General features: G+C 41.6%; 1 protein-coding gene across 1 annotated transcript in view; it reads left to right on the top strand.

Moving 5' to 3' along the window:
- MYOM1 (myomesin 1) overlaps positions 1–6,586 on the top strand; it is a 155,146-nt gene extending 148,560 nt beyond the window's left edge. Inside the window, exons 36-38 of the mRNA XM_086682559.1 lie at positions 5–27; positions 2,555–2,610; positions 5,764–6,586. Of these exons, the coding sequence (XP_086538685.1) occupies positions 5–27; positions 2,555–2,610; positions 5,764–6,057 (373 nt within the window). The 3' untranslated portion in view covers positions 6,058–6,586. The remainder of the gene's footprint in view (positions 1–4; positions 28–2,554; positions 2,611–5,763) is intronic.
- The last annotated feature ends 6,826 nt before the right edge of the window (positions 6,587–13,412 follow it).

Genomic DNA, 13,412 nt, shown 5'->3' on the forward strand with positions numbered 1-13,412 from the left:
ACAGACAAGCTGCTATTGCAGAGAAAAGTAAGTAAAACCCCCTTCCCATTTATTCCTGGCATAGTTTCAAAACATAACTTTCATTTGTTTATTGTGACTGCAGATGGAGAAGAATGAATTTTTTTCCTTTCTTTTTTCTTTTTAACCTTCTACATGTGTTTTCATTTAGTCTCTTGAGGAAGAATGTCTGTGAAAGGAAGGTCTCAGGTTACATTTTAAGACTGTCACTCAGCTCTTGAGCTAACCACCCAGGTGTCCTGAGAAATCTCTGGGCACAAATTATGCAAGTTGTTAACCACTTGCAGCAGGCACAATGTGTCAGAAAAATTTATATATATTAAAGAACAGAAGAAATAAGAAACTTTGTGGGGTGCCTGGATGGCTCAGTCAGTTGAGTGCCTGACTCTTGATTTCGGATTATCTCACAGTCTGTGGGATCGAGGCCCACGTCAGGCTGTGTGCTGATAGCATGGAGCCTGCTTGGGATTCTCTCTTTCCCTCTCTCTCTGCCTCTCCCGTGCTCATGCTCTCTCTTTCAAGATAAATAAATAAACTTAAAAAAATTTTTAATAAAAAAAAAGAATTTTTGTACATTTGGCATCAGGTAAATCACTATCACTGATTTACTCCTGCATTTTCCTAAGAGCCTTTGTAGGATAAAAGCTGCCAAATAAGGCCTTCTTGAATACTTCACGGTCTGAGTGAACAAATGCCAAACTGTCAAGTCTGTGTACCCAGAAATGTGCTCACTACTAACTTCTGTCAGCTGTTTGCCTCACACATGGAGATTTCTGGAACTCCCAATCTTTTAGGATTTCAGGGGTCATGGACTAAATATCGTAATCATGCAGGTTCTCTCTGAGTGTGTGAAGCAACAATTTGAAAATGGTTGAAGGTTAAAATTGTAGAGTCAGTCCTGAGCTGGAATGGAAGGGAACCGTAGGGGAGTGAGAAATGAGGTCATTGCCAGCCTTTTAGTGGCTCCAGGTCATTCAGGATGGAACTTTTCACCTTTGACTTGCACTGCTTCCCGCCTCCTTCCTGCTCCTTCCCTCTTCCTGCCCTTGTGCTGGGTTTGTGTGGCTGCTGCTAGTGGTGAATGGGGCAGGCACCGGGGCCCACTGTGGGCCAGAGGGGAGCGCTCCTTGTTGGTACCCAGTGTGCCTCTCCTGCTCCTGTACACACGCACAGGCGAATCCAGTGTCCACAGTTGGTGGCTACTCCCCATTCTCAAACTCTGGTGGGCAAGGAGCCTGACCTTCCTTCCAGTTCATGAACTCTTTCTGAAATTTCTGTATCAAAGTAGTTTAGAGCTGGAAGAGACTTTAGTGCTTTTCTAGCCCCATGTGTTTAATCTTTTATATGTTGGGGGATGCTTCATTCAAACACCATCTTTCACGCAGATCCAGTATCTGTGTGAAAGATATTTTACCAAAATGGGTAAAAGCTGAGTTAGCTTCATTGGAGTTGGGATGGGGTCTGAGCTCCCTGACTCAGTGCCCCTCCTCAGAGGGCCCCTAGAGGAATCCCACGTATGCTGTGGAGCAGAGCTGGGTGACATCATGTCCACAGCTGTAATGCAACCCTTCCTCCATGCCACAGATTAGGAGACTGGGGTCCACACAGGTGCCCTGTTTGATACCACACATCGGGTGTGGCAGGAGCCAAATGATGAGTTGAACTTACAAGCGGTGCAAGGTGCAATGGAATCAACAGGAGAAAGCAGTGAAGATTCAAGACTCATTCAAAGCTTTAGTCTTCTGACTTCGGGATCTAGAGTCACACGTTAATTAAAGTAGGCCTAAAATTGAGAGTGTGGTGGCTACTGCTTTAGTGGCAAACAGTATCCCTTTGAGCAGATTATACAAAGGTGTTCTTCTCTGGGGCTGGGCCAGTCACACCCAGAGCACAGGGCTTAGTGGGGGCAGGGGGGCAAGAGGTCAGCTCTGGATTTCAGCACCCTTCCCACACCTCGCCCCCTCAGCTGGGGCCCTTGCACTCATGCCCATAGATCGTAGCGCTACATACCAAGAACTAGTAGGAGACAAGAAAGAAAAGCTCTCTAGAAAAGTCCACAAAGAAAGCCCACAATTTGCATAAACCTCCAGATCTCATGGCATATAGCCTCCAATTATGCAACTTTTTTTTTTTTTAATCATAGTGAAGCCCATAAAGGAGGCCAAGCAGAGTTGGAGGCTGTCCATAGAGATCTGCTCTGCCTCCTCGAGCTGAGCCCCACTGAGCTGCAGAAGGGCCAGGGCTGAAAATAGCTGTGAAAATTATAGAGCAGGTCTTGATGCCACAAAGCCATCCATCTCAAGCTGATAATTTAGGCACAGATAGAGGCACCCACGCACACAAAGTATCTGTATGAGGAAGGGTAACATCCACAATCACTGGATCATTTTCTTATTTTACATATTAGAAACAGGTATAAAGGAATTATAAGGAGAAGGAGGCTAAATTGGAAAGTTAGTTCCCTGGGGTGGTTTTGTGAATGGGATCACTGACGCTCATCATTTCAGTGATTAACCAGAAATGCCTATGCTTGCAGATCGTGCCCGAGTGCTGGGTGGTCTCCCCGATGTGGTCACCATCCAGGAAGGCAAGGTAAGCATGCACCACTCCTGTCCTCACGTCTTCCACACTAGCAATGGGTTCCAGTGGCCCAGACTTTGTTCTAAGCAAGTCCCCACCACTGCTTCTTAGGGTTCATTTCAGAATAGCCAGATTCAAAGCACAAACCAAGTCTGTTTTTTAGGCCAAGGATCAGGATACAAGTTCGCCTTACACAGGCCCATGTGGACCACAGAGTCTATTTCCAGAGGTGCCCTTTCATACCATGAGAAGCAAAAAATGTTCGATCACAACTATATGACAAACACAAATGAAGAAAGATGTGAACATTAATACCTAGTGGAAAATAGGCTGTCCTGTTAAATACTTCGCCTCTGAAGGGAAACATGCTGCTCAGCGAATTTCTGTTGGCTCTGTTTCGGTTGAAAGCCGATTTCTTTCCATTTAACTTTAAACTGGTACTTCCTGGCTCTGTAATCATCTCTCTGAAAAGCAATGAACATAATTTCTAACCTGGAGTCATTCTCTTCATCCCTGTGTTTCATGAGACAAATTTCAGGGGTGCCTGAGTGGCTCTGTCGGTTAAGCTTCTGACTTAAGCTCTGGTCATGATCTCACGGTCTGTGGGTTTGAGCCCCGCGTCGGGCTCTGTACAGATAGCGCAGAGCCTGGAGCCTTCTTTGGACTCTGTGTCTCCCTCTCTCCCTGCTCCTCCCCCGCTCACACTCTGTCTCTCTCTCTCAAAAATAAAATAAACATTTTAAAAAAGACTAATTTAATAAGCCAGCCATAGGGGAGGGGTACCTGTAGTGGCACAAAACCCTTTCCCACCTCAGAAGGACACTGAAGACATTCAGTAGGTAGACTAGGGATAAAACAAGGCATGTAGAAAGGCTTTAGTGAGAGGCAGGTTTCATCCAGCTAAATTTCTTTGCGGGTAGAATATGTGACCACAGCTGACTTTAAGCTCAACCACTGCAGGGTTGCAGGTTTTCATGTTCCTCATCTAATGGGGTTCAAAATATTCAGCTCACTAGGTTGTAGTGAGAATTAAGAGATAGAATGTATATGAAAGCACTTTGTGATCTATAATGGCAATAAATCTAAAGTATGGGTAGTAGTTTTCCATGACACCTAAGGTATTTGAGAGTTTGGTTTGGTTTTGTTAAAAGTTTTAACCCTCAAGGCGTGCCTGGCTGGCTCGGTCAGTAGACACGCAATTCTTGATCTCAGAGTCATGAGTTTAAGTCCCACATTGGGCATGGAGCCTACTTAAAAAAAAAAAAAAGTTTTAACCCCTAAGTAATCACAGTTTCCAAAATCATGTACCTGATCCACTTGGGTAAGTTTAATGGCAATAGCTTGACTATTTTTCTTGTTGAAATTTGTTTGTAGAATAATTCAGTAAGAAATGCTAATTAACCATGGAAAGGAAACTGATTTCTTAATCTCCTGTTTTTAAACAATACTCTTATAGAAGAGATAATAAGTGATCATATAAGACTCTTTAGAGAAGAATATCCTTTTCCCTGTATGTTGTGAGCCCTAGTTCTTTTTCTTATAGTTTCTGGATTTCAGTAAGAAAAAAAAACGCAAGAATGGAATTTAAAATGTGAAGTAAATTCAGAGAAACGCAAATTACAACCACAATGAAATATCCTAACACACCTATCAGAACCGCTAAAATAAAAACAGTGACAACAACAAACACCGATAAGGATGCAGAGATACAGATCACTCATACATTGCTGGTGGAAATGTAAACCAAGATTGTACAGCCACTCAGGAAAACAGTTAGACAATTTCTCAAAAAAGGAAAACATGGATTTACCATATGAGCTAGTAGTTGTACTCCTCAGCATGTATCATAAAGAAATTAAAGTTAAGCTCAAATAAAAACCTGTATACAGATGTTCAGTAGCCACTTTAGTCATAATAGCCCCAAACTGGAAACAGCCCAGATGACCTTTATAGCCACACACACACACACGCACATGCACACACACCATGGCACACTATTGACCCATAAAAAGGGACAAACTACTGATATCTGCAGTAACTTGGATGAATCTGCAAGGAGTTGTGCCAGGTAGAAAAGGCAATCTCAAATGGCTACATACTGTACGATGCTATTTATATAATGCTTTGGAAAATTCCCTGTTGGAAATGGAAAACAGATTGGTGGTTGCCAGGAGTTGGAAGTGAGGTTGGGAGGTTGGGGACAGGGGAGTGGGTGTGGGTATAAAGGGCAACATGAGAGATCCTTGTGGTGATGGAAATGTTCTCTGTCTTGACTGAGGGACTAGATACATGGACCTAGACAAGTGACAGAATTGAATAGAGCCACACACACACACAAACACCAATGAGTGCAAGCCAAACTGGGGAAACCTGAATAAGAACAATGGATTCCATCACTGTCAACGTACTGGTTGTGTTCTTATACTATCGTTTTGTAAAATGTTTCTGTAGGGGGAAACTGGGTAAGGGCACATGGGATCTCTCTATTATTTTTTACAACTGTTTATGAATCTACAATTACTCTTAAACTTTCAACAGAAAACTATGGTAAAGTAAAACTGCAGGCCTAAGCATTGATCTTTTAAAATAAGAGGGTTTCAGCACAGATGGTAGTATAATAAGATATCAGGAAATAGGAATACATTTTGGTAGAGCACCTTTGCAACTGTAACAGACTGGGTGGAGTTTTGGGGGAGAAATAAAATGAGGAAGGTGGAACCTGAAAATCAGTCCCATTATCTGAAACAGCTGTTAGGATTCTGCTGCCGGGCTCTGTGAGGCAGACAGAATGCAAAGTGAGCAGGTGGTAATTACGGCAATGAGATTTCTCTACTGAGACAGCGTCCAGATGCCACATGAGAACAAAAGGCATATCTAGGTGTTTACGAAAGCAAGAGTGCCTGTGGGACCTGGAAGCAAACTCCTTCGTGTGGTTCTGATGATAAGCACTCCCAAAGCCAGAAGGCTGAGGCCCTACAGAAACCTACTCAGGACTGAAGTCAAATTGTAATCCACGCAGGTGCATATGCCACGTAACTCCACCCATCATTCCATGGGTTTTATATTTATCCTCCTTTGGGTCCTGCTGGACCACCAGAAGGATACTTGAAATTGGATTATCGTACCAAATATATTTCCTTCCCTCTGATAAAACCTGTTTTGCAGGCGCTTAATCTCACCTGCATCGTGTGGGGTGACCCGACTCCAGAGGTGTCCTGGCTGAAGAACGAGAAGCCTCTGGTCACAGATGACCACTGCAGTGTCAAGTTTGAGGCTGGCAAGACGGCCTACTTCACCATCAGTGGGGTGAGCACCACCGACTCCGGCAAATACGGGCTGGTTGTGAAGAACAAGTATGGCTCGGAGATAAGCGACTTCACTATCAGTGTGTTCATCCCAGAGGAGGAGGCAAGGAAGGCCACTGAGCAGCCCCAGAAAGGCAACAAGAAGTCCAAGTGACGGGAGACCGCTGAGAGTGTGCGCAGGGGCAGCTGCACTGAGCTGCCTCGAGTTACTTGTGTGCAAATGGCTTGAGTTAAGCATAAGGAAGTCTTCATGCTTTCTACTCCCTATTTTTGTGCTGCTTGGGGGAAAATTGTGAAATCTTTTACTCCTGTAAAAAAGCATCAACTAACAACATTTTAATAGTTTTTCTTTATCTGCAAATTCTGTGTTAAGAAAATACCATTGGTAGCACAAACATTAGGAAATGGTTTTAAGGAAAAGGCCAGAATAAAAGTCAGAGGGACGTTGAACGATGGTCAGAGAGCAGACGAATGTGTTGTGGAGCAGAGTTTGGACTTGGCTAGACTTTCCCCGGTGAATTCTCATGGGTTGCAATCATACTTCAGCATTTTTGTCAAGACAGGGATGAATTGTTAAGCCAACCAGTATGTTTTGTGTGTTGTTACGATAGTGACGTGCATTTCTATTGGCGGTCTTGTGATTTGGAGCCTCCTTGGTATTAATAAACAGTCCTCACACCTCTCCTCTTCCCCATCAGTGTTTCTCTTATTCTTCCTGTTCGGCTGCTAGTTTAGTGGTCTCTGGTGCATCCTTCTCATTGCTTCTTATAGCGCATCTTCTGATGTAAATTCCTCTTGGTTAAAGTGGTACTTTCATGGAGCACCTGGGTGGCTCGGTTGGTTGGGCGGCCAACTTCGGCTCAGGTCATGATCTCACATCTCGTGGGGTTCTAGCCCCACTTCGGGCTCTGTGCTGACAGCTCAGAGCCTGGAGCCTGCTTCGGATTCTGTGTCTCCCTTTCTCTGTGCCTCCCCCACTAGCGCTGTGTATGTGTCTCTCTCTCAAAGATAAATAAATGTTAAAAAAACATTTTTTTAAATAAAGTGGTACCTTCACAGACTTGTCAGAGTCATCCAAGGTCAATTGAGGATCCAGGGTGTAAAATTGAGCTGTCACTGTACATCTGGTGGCTTACCGTACGATCAAGTCTATTCCATTGTTAAGATACCCAGAGTAATTGCATGTAATGTGTCAACTAAGGATAATAAGATGGTGTGGGAGTCTAGTGCCAGAATTGGTGAATAAGGGTGCACAGCTAAGAAAAGAAGAACCCTGATTCTGAGTTCAGAGAACTGCCAGCTTTGGAGCCTGCCCCTCTTTGCAGGGCTTGCTGGCAGACAGCATTATGCTTTAGGAAATTTGATTCTTCCTCCATCACTACCCCACAAGCACCTCTACCACACACATTCACACGCACACTCATGCTCACTCACACACCACTAGAGGAAAACAGTAATGGTAAAAGGAGGTTTCCCCTCTCCATCCTCCTGCCAAAGGTCAGGGATGGGACAACTGACCCTCTTATAAGTTTGGAGGTACACCTACACATCTTCTCCTTTGCAACGTTCAGGACCGGAAACCCCTCATCTGACTGTTGCTGATTCCCGCGTGCAGCCAAGTGCCCCCTGCTGCTGCTGTGACATTGAACGCCAGTCAGCGGAGAGATGCTGTGCTCTCACTAACAGGCATGGCAAGTTGATGAGCTTCCCAAGGGTCAAAGCCAAGGGCGGCTGACCTTGTGTAGTCTGAAGCTTTCCCCCCTTCAGCAAGAGGGCTGTCTCTGGACAAGAAGACCTAAGGAAAGTGGACACCAGCAGGGAAGCCAAAGAGAGGAGAAAGGAGTAAAGCAGGGGCAGTTCTGCATGCAAGGGAGCTGTGCAGGTGAGAGACCCCCAAGACTCTCCTCCACACCTCAGATGCCCCCCTTATGAGAACCAGCAGCAAAGTCGCCAGTGTTAGGGGAAGGGAAGGAGGAGGGAGGTGTGCGTGTGAGCAGAACCTGCCACCCCCAGTCCCAGTTCCAGTCCACTGGAGCCCAGACCAGAGAGAAAACAAGAAGGACGTTGAATCCCAACAGTGTGTCCTGAGTTCTGAAACTGTGTGAAAACTTGGGAAATCAAAGTGTGCGTCACCAAGATCCCTGCCATCCAGTTCCGAGGGACTTGATGGAGCAAGGTGGCACGTAGGGGGAGAAGTGGCTTTCATATTCATAGCTCTATAAGCTGAGACTTCTCAACAAGATGGTTGTAAGAATTATTTCAGCCATTGTAACGACAAAGCTAAATCAACTACATTATGGTTTGATGGTTTATGTAAAAAGCCACTGTTTCTACAAGGGAAAATAGAACAAAAGTGTAGATCTATCAATTTAATGATGCTGAAAATCTTTCTAACTCATGAGAATTCATGGATCTGTGACCTGCTAAATGTGAGTTACTGGTACACAAAGGATCATATTGAGGCACAAAAAAAGGCTCTTCAGAGTTTTGTTTTTTAAAACTAATATTTACTCTATTAAAGTAATGAAGTTAAAAATCTAGTTCTTCCTAAATCCTTGAAGGTTAGCTTTAAGATCTTATTTTTCTATTTTAAAAATCTAACCATTGAAAAGATTTAAGGGTGCTTTAATAGTATAACTAAATTCCCTTTAACTTGTTAAGCTGTATTTATAAATTAATATATTTGCTTTCCATTTTAGGTACTACTATTGTCTGACTTACCAAACAAAAACTTTCCAAAAACTTAAATAACCTTACTTACCTATGAAACTGAGTATATAGATGTGGAAGATTTTGAGTTCTCTTAAATTTGTCATTTGGTGTATAAACTTACTAATAAGTCCTCCACATAAAATCACAGTTAAACATTTTAGGTTAAAATCATAAAGCTGAGCTATTACTGGGATAAATTATCTAAAACATCCCAGGTACCTAAGAATCAAATATGTCCAGATGCCATAATGCAAAAATATTAATTCTACCTAGATCAAGCTCCTCCAGCGAGAGACGTGGCTCCCGTTGCTGGAGATGGGTGGCTGTCCACCAAGATCCTGCACAAAGCTGGGGTACACAAAGGGTAGCTTAGTAAAAAAAAATAGGAATGGTAAAAATATCACCAACTGACAGAGAAGCTATATGGAAGCTTGCCATCTGCCTGGGGGTGGTTCTGGGTAGAAAAACAAAGTCAATGGATTCCTGAAGCCAGTACTGCATGCTTGTGGGGTCCAAATTTACAGCACCACATGGTGTAGGAATCTCAAGCCAAGAGTTCCCATAAAAATGGCCAGTGTCTGGGGCCCTAAAGAAGCAAATGTAAAACTACACCACAAGGGACTTCTGTGTCTGCCCACAAAGGATTACTGTTATGGAAATTGTCCTACCATAAACAACTAGAAAACCAGACAAAATATATGGGGGAAAAAACTGTTTAAGGAAGGGCACCAGCATGCAGACATAGAGGACTGTTATCCCGAGAGAAAGAGAAAGAGAAATGAGAGATCTGTGATTGCCTGGACAGAGCATTCATTGCCCTGGACAGAGTGTTCAGGCTGGAGTTCAACCGGTGGGAATCCAGACAGAGCCTGACAGTCTCATTGAGCTGAAGGCGCAGAGACCAAAGTTCAAAGAGGCTGAGGCGGCTAGAATTTGTAGAGAAAAAAGGATAGGGAGAGAGTGTTGCATAGAGGAGCAGGGCTGGACAGCTGTACCTGGGTCTCTGGCTGAGCACTGCTCTGTGAGTGCTGGGGACAGAGCTGCGGGGAAGCAGGAAGCCAAGCAGTTTTTGCAGCTCACACAGGTTGGGACTAGTCCTTCCTCCCACCAGCCTGAATGAAAAGACTTTGTAATATGTGGAACATCATGAGTGTCCTCAGAAGTTTCTCACCTTAGAAGCAGGGCTAAATTAACCCTACCCTAAAAGCCACTCTGGACCCACCTTCACAAAGGGTAAAAGCAAGCCTCAAAAGGCTCAAATATCTATCATAATCTAATGGTGTGTCAGAACAAAGTGCAGCAGAACTTAAATGGATGCATTATCCAACAGTGTGAAATTCATTCTACAGGATATCCAATAAAAAAATCAGGAAGCAAACCAAGAAGCAGGGAAATACGACTAACAACCAGGAGAAAATTACATTTAAAATAAATAAGGGGCACCAGGGTGGATCAGTCAGTTAAGTGTCTGACTTCAGCTCAGGTAATGATCTTACGGTTCAGGAGTTCGAGCCCCACATCAGGTTCTGTGATGACAGCTCAGAGCCTGGAACCTGCTTTGAATTCTATGTCTGCCTCTCTCTCTGCCCCTCCCGCCCCTCAAAAATAAATAAACATTAAAACATTTTTTAAAAAAGATAAATAAGTCCTGGGGATACAATGTATAGCATGGTGACTATACTTAACAATACTATATCATATATATGAAAGTTACTAAGAGAGTATATCTTAAAAGTTCTCATCACTCAAATAAAGTTTGTAACAGTGTGAGGTGATGGATATTAACTGAACTTATTGTGGTAATCATTTTACAATACATGCATATGTCTAATCATCACGTTGTATATCTAAACTAATACACTGTTTTATGTCAGTTATATCTCAATAACACTGGAAAAAATACTTTATACACAAGTATTATGGAAATATTAAGAATAATTCAATATAAATTTAAATTATTTGAGCAGATAATGAAAATCCAAAATAAATTTTAGTAATTTTAACACTATGTAATCCCAACAGCAAATATAATAATAATTTCAAGAAAAGATACATAAGTACCTTTTGAAATATGGCAAGCTATGTGTATATCAGCAATTTGTTGGTGGATTGTAGGAATATAACTTGAAATGTCATCAGTATAATTTTATAATCATTAACCTAAGTTATCAGATCTCTATAATAAATATAATTTAGCAGATCTCTAATAAAATAATGCATTCTGGAGGCAGGGAGGTGAAATACATTAATCAAAGCAAACCCAGAAATGACAGAGATAATAGAATTCGCAGGCATGGACTTTAAAACATCTATTATAACTACATTCTATATTTTCAAGAAACCAGAGGAAAGATTGGATATATTAAGTAGAGACATAGAAGAATACCAAGAATGACCAAGTGTCATAATAAATTTGCTGGAGAACATTGGTGAAGACAATATCTTAGATAGAGCCGGAGAGAAAAAGACATCATGTACAGAGGAATGAAAGTGAGAATAGCAAAAGACTTCTCAGGGGAAACTATAGAAGCCAAAGGACCATGGAACAAACTCTTTAAAGTGCCGAACAGAAAACAAGCAAAAAACTCTCAACCTAGCATTCTCTATCTGCAGAAAATATTATTAAAAAATTAAGGCAACATAAAGACTTTACCTGACAAACTAAAGCTGGGAGATCTATCACCAGCAGAATGCTCTCTGCTCTCAGATCTTTGTCAATTCAGGCACCCCCGGTTCATGAGCTTCCCCCAAAGTCCAGTCCCCACCCACCATACTGTCTCAGGAGATGTACCTCTTCCTCACACACCCAGAAACAGGGACCACAATGCCAAGAGGGGCTTTTTATTTCTCTGAAAAGAAAACTGTACCAAGGGAGAAGAAAACAACTCATTCATTGCTGGAGCAGAATCAAGAAATCTGAAATCCTCCTCTCAGAAGAAAGTTTCAGCAGTGTTGAAAGTAAAGATAAAGAAATTATGGCAATGGAAAAAAATCTGTGTTTCCTTCTCAAAACTTAAGGAGATGGCAATGACCTGTACCTTATGCCAATAAAAATATAAGCTATCATTTTGTTCTACTCATTCATTCATCAACGAATATTGACTTGGCACTGGTCTGGTCCAGGCCCTGTTCCTCACAGGCTTTCCAGCATGACAGGCCGAACCTCAGTAGTGGGGAGAACACCCTTGGCCTCTAAAATCCCTGCCTTCTCACCAGGTTTATGTCCAGTGACAGTGGAAAATCCCAGGCAGCTTTGCCCTCTGCACAGACTCTCCCAGAAGTCATGGAACCGAACTGGGGTGAGAACTGTTTTTTTCCGTCTCTCTGGAGGGGGAATGAGGCAAGACGAGAGCTGCTGGGTGTGTGGGAGGCTGGAAGCCAAGGACAAGGAAGGGAAAGGAAAAGAGACTATTGGCTTCTATGCATCAACTTCACATCTATAAGAATTAGACTATTTTGTGTCAACACTTGTAATTGGACTTCTCAATTTTACATTTCTTCAGTCTTTTAATATTAATTTTGTTTCTTACCTAGGCTACATCATGGTTAACATTTCAAAAACTTGCTGCACACTTCTAGCACTATGTTAAAGAAGGCTGTTGCCTTAAAGTATGAGGCACCAAAGAAATAGAAAAGCTGTAAGTAAATATATAACTTAGTGTCCTATTTTTATTTTAATAAGTGTTATACAACAATTTATTACTGTTGTAGCTAGAGTGATAAAAGAAACTATTTGTATTTTAAAATATGGTCATGCTCAAATCATTCTGCCTTATAAAACAGAGACATTTGGTTGTCCCTAGTTCTGCTAAAATCTGAGTCAATGACATTTAACAACTTTTATGAAGTAGAAGTAGATTGATCTCTGGTAGAGCAGAGATGCAGAGCCAATTTAATACTTTAAATTTAAATTTAAATACTTTCTACTTTAATAATATGAAACTAAAATAAAGGGAAAAGTTTATCACCACAAGGCAGAAGATATTCTGTAAGTGTTCAGATCTCTGTTGATAAATAAAGCAAAATAAATCAAGGTACTAGGAAAAGTTAAAAATCTTGCAACACATTACTTGAAATATTATTATGGTGGTATGTTCTAGAGATAGAGTTGTATATTATTATCATTGTATTGTTTGTATTACAGATATACTATATATTTACATATTATGTATTATTTAGAGATACAGTTGCATATTATAGTTGTATTATATTTTGTTAAAGTGTATATTATAGAGATATACACATGATAACAATTAGGGGGCTTGAAATCTCAAAAAAATTGCATAAAGACCTTAAACTAGCAAGACATTTGGAACTGTTCCTCATTTCTGTGGAACTGCATTTACAAAAATGCAGTGTGTCTCTTGACAACACAGGAGATTTGTTATAAAGACATCATTCAAAACAAAAGTCAAACTCTGGGAACTCCATTTAAAATGAAGTAGAAAAAAATTCAAAAAGTGTCTACTTTTCTAGCCTTTAAAGTATCTCATATAGAAATCAATTGAGTCACTGCAAAAAAAAAAAAACAAAAAAAAACCTCCAACCCATCACTTCTGCTGTGGACCTCTTGTGTGGGTTCTTGAGAATTCCACGTCATTATAGCATGACATTCTTCTCTCCACTAAAGGTATCCATCTGCCCATATAAAGGCATACATTAATTTCATGGTTCTTCTCACCTTCAGCAGCTAGCAAAACTTCCACTAAGCATGTAAGGTCTTGCAATAAGTCAATTATGGATCAGAGATTTGGGAGAACTTCTCAATACTTGACTTCAAGTATGAAGCATAGGTCA

The sequence above is a fragment of the Puma concolor genome, chromosome D3 (genome assembly GCF_028749965.1).
Source record: "Puma concolor isolate L17-30 chromosome D3, mPumCon1.1.hap2, whole genome shotgun sequence".
Taxonomy (NCBI): Eukaryota; Metazoa; Chordata; class Mammalia; order Carnivora; family Felidae; genus Puma; species Puma concolor.